We start from the raw sequence: 6,804 nt of genomic DNA on the forward strand, positions 1-6,804 counted from the left end.
CAGTTCGAGGGAACATATTAGAATGTGTGGTGTATAGTGATCAGATAGTTGATGTGAGTTAGTTAGAGTTGGTTGCATGATTGTTAATTTGTTCATGAGAGTTAATTGGAGTGTTGTGTGTGTGTGTGTATATATATCTCTTCCATCATGTACTCATATTTCATATATCATTCTAGTGTTTGTTCTGAGTTTCATACCTGTGTTATTATGATTGAAAACTAAAAACCTTTGTATACATATAATGGGCCATAAATCACGCTTCCTTCTTCACTTAATACAACCCAAGAGGTCTCATGGAAGTAGAAGTCCTCTACACATCGCTCCTACCTGTCTTCATCCGCGAGACATTTCTTGACTATCGATGGGTCCTCCTAGATGGTGGATGATGAAGTATTTGTCTCATCATTGATTGTATGAGATGGAAAGAGTCAACTAATGTTGCTTGTCAATGAAAACACTCACTCTAAATGTCCATCCTCATCCTCCTAAATCACCAAATGTTTAAAGTCTCAAGTTTTCTGTTTGAAGACCCGAATTATCGCCTACGAAATAGTCAAGTCTAAATGACTAAATACTTCATTTGGTGGTGAGATATAAAAGATGTGAAGGTTATTAGATGTATGTTCGATGTTGAAAATGTTCCTAAGATAAGAAATAAATACTTAACAAACTATGAATGTATATATAAATTTGAAACCCTAAATATGCATGAATAAGAAATCATGCATGGTCAAAACACAAATCACATATATGTTGGTTTTTACCCTAGCACACATGTTATATCATAATTACACATGTTATTTTGTTGATCACGTATCGTCGCACGTTAAGAGACTTTTGTATTTTAAACTTTCTTAATATATATGATAGAAGATAAATTACAAAAAACCTTAATCGAAGAAAAATACAAACCTTCTATAAGAGAGATTGAGAAAAAAAATTGGAAGTCTTATAATATCAACAAAATAAAGTAAGAAACACGTTACTTATACAATTAAAGTAACAATAAGCTCCATAGGTTTAGGATCAAATACAAAGACTACTAAAAATAAAAAGTCATACAAAGGGTATCAAATGGACTCCGATTGATCTCATTTAAGCGGCATTGAACCCTCTTATCAAACTCTACGATATGAGATTTTACGTGTTCAATTTTGAATTTATAGGTTGTAGATTTTAGAATTTTTGTTTATTATCATCATGTCTTTTCTATATTTGCGTCATTGGGTTTTTTTTGCGACTCGTTGTGTCTTTTTTCCTCTATATTATGTTATATTTTTCGGCATTGTGCTATATTTTATTGGACTTTGTGTCATCTTGTGCAATCTGTTGTGTCTTTGTACACTTCTTATTTAAGAGTGTTTATAGAATAACTTAACCCTAAAACATATGAGCATCGCTACAAATGCGGTGTGACTTGGCCCTTGAAGTCAAAGCCTCTATTTTATCTATAAAATATCAAAATATCACTTAAATTTTATTTACGTTTCTCACTTTCTCCATAAATTAAAAAAAAAAAAAAAAACATTTTGGATAAGTGTTTCTTACTAAGATAGTAAAATGCAGGCTTCTTTGCCTCTTAACATCACTTCACAACTATAAAGGTCGTAAACAACTTCTATTTTTATGTGTTTATACAATGAAAATTTAAGAAGATTCAAAGATTATGGTCGTCGACGAGTCCTTCGCTTTAAGGGAATGATTGTGCTCACTTTCATAAGTCACTATAAGCATTGAAGGGTCATCTAATGCTCTTTCAATGTGTTTTCGTGCAGGACAACCTTTTAAGCTGCTACACTTGTAATAACCCCTAAAATTCATGATCAGAAATAGAAAGTAATTAGAATATGTAAGATTATGTAAAAAAAATATTGAAGGGAAGTCATGAAGTATTAACTTTCATTTCAACACGATGTAGCATACATTCACTCCTTTTATTTATGTACACTTGAGTTCATTTGATGTCATTGTTTGTAATCTAATTATAGTTTTATAAAATTATTTGTAACATCTTTATTAGTAATAAAAATGTTAAAAATATAATATATATTGCAATTATTTTACACACATATACATGTAGAGAGTCAATTATAAGTAGACTAGAATTGAGCCCCCGCATTGCGGGAAGGGGGCGTAAAACTATAGCACCAAAGGAAAGGGCGTAAAAACATGCTAAACAACAATCAAACAACGATCAAAACCGAGAAAAAAACATATAACAAAATCACGAATTTATAACACCAACTGACGCACATGATGTAAAACGGAGATAAATTCGAATTTATACCGACGAGGAGAGGCCAAACAACAACCAAAACCACTAAAAAGCACGAATTTGTAACGCAAAGTGACTTAAAGTCGAGGGGTCAAAGTGAAACCGTATAAAGTTTTTAGAAAGCAGAGGTTAAAAGTGACAACTTTAAAAGTTAACTAAAAAAAGTTGAAGCTACAATCTTAACACTAAACAAACTTTGTTTGGTCAAAGTCAAAAGTCACAAAAGTGATTGTATTTAAGGATCAACGGTATATGTATTATATAATAATAATGAAATGAAATGAAAATCAATAGAAACGTGGTCAAAATGAAAATCCAATAACTTCTGTGGTCAAATAAAAATCCAAAAACTTTCGTGCTCAAAATAAAAATCTAAAAACATTCTTGTAGCTAATGATGTAATTTAATACATTACTATATGCGGTGACATATTCTAAAGTTTTAACTACTAGGAGTAAAATATAGGTTAAGTCCAAATCGGTGGAATCAAATAAAGTAATAACTGATGGTAAAATAACATGAAACAATCTAATATAATAACAACTAGAATTACGACCCGCCGCAATGCGGCGGGGATTCTTTAGTTATAACTAAGTCGATTTAGGATGCACACGTTATGTTGAACCTGTCAAACAGGAAAAAAATAGACGATGTAAAAACGTTCACCCACACACGTACGTTGCGTCGTGTTAACTCGCAAAATTTAGACCGAAACGTGAAAACGCTAAACCAAAGACGCACGTTGCGATGTTTTAAGTCACAAAATTTAGAACGAAGCATAAAGCGAAAATTTTGCGGAAAACGAAAACTATAAAGGAACAAAGTTGAAAGTAAAAAAAGTTGTGAGTATAGATTGCAAAAGATAAAAGGTTTAATGTTAAAACTAAAAAACAAATAGTTTTGGGTTAAAATAATTTATGAAATACTTTTGGATTAAAAGTAAAAAAATCATTTTTTTTGAAAAGCCTCCAATGGCAAAGTTACAACAACCATATACATAATATTTTTTCTTTGAAAAACCACCAAAGTGAAGATTACAACACATGAGTAAAAAAGAATCAAAGTGATTAAATCGCAAAAGATGAAAACTTTTGAATTAGAAGTAAAAGAATCAAATTAATCAAAGGGGTTAAATTACCAAAGATTAAAACTTTAAACTTAAATTGTCAAAGATTAAAACTTTAGGGTTAAAAAGGATAGAAATATTAAAATTTTTTAACTTAAATTGTCAAATATTAAAATTGTAGGGTAAATTGTCAAAGATTAAAACTTTAGGGTTAAAAAGGAAACAAAGATTAGAAGTTTAAACTTAAATTGTCAAACTTTAAAACTTTAAGGTTAAAAAGGAAAATTTCTATTTTTTTTTTGAAAGACTCCCAAAGCTAATTGTACAAGTATGATATGCACAAATAAGTTGCTTATTAATAAGGTTATAATAACAACAACAATAATAATCACTTAAACAAATCTTTTAACTATTTATTGTATAACAGTACCATCTGTTTATTTTTTCTCTCTCTTCAAAATCTACTTAAAACTAATTTTGTGTTAAAATGTTGGGTAAATTACACTTTTCGTCTTTTATGTTTCTAAGGTGTTGCATTTGATGACCTTTAACTTTAATAATTACAGTCACAGTTCTTTATTTGGAAAATGCATTACACATTTCTCTTTGGCACTAACTCGGTTAAAATTTTCAGTTATGTCTAGCCATTTAAGGGTATTCTGGTCATTTCATATTTTTATTTAAAATATTCATTAATAAATAAACACCATCTTCTTCCCCAATAAATAAACACCTAGTCTCTCTCCCTCAACTCTCTCTCTCTCTCTTCTCCATCTTTCTCTCTGCAACTCGCCAGAGCAAGCTACTCTCTCTATAGTGTCTGCAACATAAAAGAATAATCATCCAAATCCACCACACCACACCTCCGCCTCCATCCAGATCCATCACAACCACCACCAACTGCATGACTTTTAACAAAAAACAGTACGAAGATTCAGAAACGGCTAGACTAATGATTAAATTTCTATGTTCAATGATTTGCTAATCCTATCCCTATCTGAATCTAGAGTGAAGAAAAACCCCAAACCCCAAATTTACACCCTTCCCCATACAAACAATCCCAACTACTTCTACTTCAAACAAACCTATCTCCAGCCGAGTTTGCTCTGTTTACTCAGCCACCACTGTGGACGGTCAGAACTGGTTGAGACAAAGAGGATGCTCATGGTGTTGGAGGAGAGTGGTAGAGAATTCGACGATGGAGATCGATTGAGGTATGCATTTCTTGAACCGAGAAACAGAGAGAGTTCAAAAAATGCAGCCATTATGCATTGCTTGAACCAATTTGTGATCTCTGGAACAGATCGATTGAGGTTTTTAGTGGCAAGTGGTGGGGTTTCTTTGCTGGCCAACCATAGATGGTGATAGTGGTGTTTGGTTTAAGATACAAAGAAGAGAGATGGGGAGAGTTGTGGATAAGGCTTTTTTATTTAATGTTTTACAAAGTTATCCTTTATTCTTTTTTTTCTCAATTAAATTTTCTTATCAAATGAACCTTGCCCTATATATATCTATATCTATATATATATATATTGAGATTAAAAAAAAGGCTGCCTTATCAATGTATGCACGAGTGTAAGTTGACTTTCAGTAAACCATTGACCTTTTGTCTATATTTATTCAGATGATAACATTTTATTTACCTAATATTCCTTGTGTCTGAAGATATATTCTTAGATCTTGGTTTAAACAAAAGTTTACAGCTTTAAACGTTATTTAAGAATACTTTTTCATTTAACTTAAATATAATATTATCATTCAAACAATTTAAAAATGCCAAGATATTTGAAAGTCCAAGCGACCCTCAGTGAATTACCGAAAACACCCTTAACTGTAAACCATACTTTATGATCTTTCGGCCGGCTCCATCACCCAACGCTAACGAAAATAACTATATTTAAATATCCCTAGTTAACTCAGTGAGTAAAAACTAGTTAAACTACTAACCAGGCTTAGTCAAGATTTGTACTAATAGTCTAATATAAACACGATAAATAAATATATTTACCTTGGATATGGTGATCCTTTGATCGGCTTTTGACCGTATTTCCTCCACGAATAATCGTCTGGCGGTATATCAGCCATCTTCACGCTTATCGCCGGCACTCTCACTACTCTTTTCATCCTCGATTTCCTAAAAATAATCGAGCTTATAAGAAGTTTAGAAATCACAAGTCAAACCATGTCCATGTCTGACTCAATCTTTTTAAAGTCATATAACATATTCTAAAATCTTTTCCCTTTTAATCCAAATTTTTTTTTTTTTATTTATACCTGCGATAATATCATTCCACACGAGAAAGGGCAATTACAAAGCAATGGCAGGTAGTCGGGCAACAAGTTGCGCCGCTACCCCCTTTCCAGAAAAAAAAATATTATTTTTGGTTAGAATCCTTAAACGTGAAAATATGATGACACATTTTGCATCCGATTTCTAAAAGAAGCAATTACACAATTCCAACAATTTGAGAGTTAAAAGAAACTCTACAAAATTGTGGGCCCTTGGATATGCTGAGGGCCCATAACTTAGTTTTTTTTTTCTTTTTTTTCCTCGGTCGAATCACCTTATTCGAACCAGTATCGAAATTCATTACCTATTCTTAGAACAATGACACCGACCCGAAGACCCGGTGCACTTGGTATGCGAATCCTCCATCGAATTACATTTCCGCTTAAACGAAGAAGACGACATATTCGGCTGGCCAGCCGAAGAAACCTGAGAAAGATTTGTGATCTGAAACCCGGATGACATTGACGGCTGCAACCCCTCACTATCTCCGGTCAACGACGACAAAAACGACGTCGCCGGAGAACCCACACCGGCGCCGGCGAAACTTATAGTAGTCGCCGGAACCTCCTTTCTCTCAAAAGATTTCACCACCGGAATTACCGGCACCGGGTTCTGAATCGCCGGCCCAGAATACCCAATCTCCGGCACCACCGCCGGAACCACCGTGGGCTTTGAAACGGGTCCTCGCCGGAACCGGGCGTGACCGGTGGAATTCCGGTCAAGAAGAGAAATAAACTTTTTAAACTTGGTGACGGTGATATCGGTGGCGACGACGTAATCGGCGGAATACGGTGGTTGACGGTGGTGATGGGTGGATATTATTCCGATTAGATTCTCAAGGCTTCGAAGTCCGGCGGAACCGGCTTGCCGGACGGCGAGTTCTTCCATTTCTTTTATAAAATTAAAGTCGGAAATAATTCACGAAATAATAATGACGAATAAAAGTAGGAAATTTATTCAATTAATATTAGGTCAAAATGGTGATGGGGTGGTGGGTATGTTGTGAAATGACGGTTTTGTCCTTGTAGGTCCACCTGTGGTCAATGGACAGGACCAATAGTGGGACGACACGTAGATGAGAGATGTATGTAATATTATTTGTGGGGTAGGGTTTTTTGCTTTTTAATAATAACTTAACAAGAGTAGAGGGATGGTGATGATTTAATATAAAAG

General features: G+C 33.8%; 1 protein-coding gene across 2 annotated transcripts; it reads right to left on the reverse strand.

Annotated features, from left to right (window-relative positions):
• Positions 1–1,527: 1,527 nt before the first annotated feature.
• LOC110884449 (probable WRKY transcription factor 7) lies at positions 1,528–6,569 on the reverse strand. Of its 2 annotated transcripts, none has more exons than XM_022132160.2 (3): positions 5,936–6,567; positions 5,350–5,475; positions 1,528–1,810 (listed from the first exon to the last, which is right to left on the reverse strand). In XM_022132160.2, the coding sequence occupies exons 1-3, from the start codon at positions 6,517–6,519 to the stop codon at positions 1,648–1,650; spliced, it is 873 nt and encodes a 290-aa protein (XP_021987852.1). In that variant the 5' UTR covers positions 6,520–6,567; the 3' UTR covers positions 1,528–1,647. The 2 variants fall into 2 exon arrangements, with proteins under 2 accessions (XP_021987852.1, XP_021987853.1); XM_022132161.2 differs by lacking the exon at positions 1,528–1,810 and adding an exon at positions 3,803–4,249 and having other exon boundaries at positions 5,936–6,569.
• Between the last annotated feature and the right edge of the window lie 235 nt (positions 6,570–6,804).

Source organism: Helianthus annuus, chromosome 2 (genome assembly GCF_002127325.2).
Source record: "Helianthus annuus cultivar XRQ/B chromosome 2, HanXRQr2.0-SUNRISE, whole genome shotgun sequence".
Taxonomy (NCBI): Eukaryota; Viridiplantae; Streptophyta; class Magnoliopsida; order Asterales; family Asteraceae; genus Helianthus; species Helianthus annuus.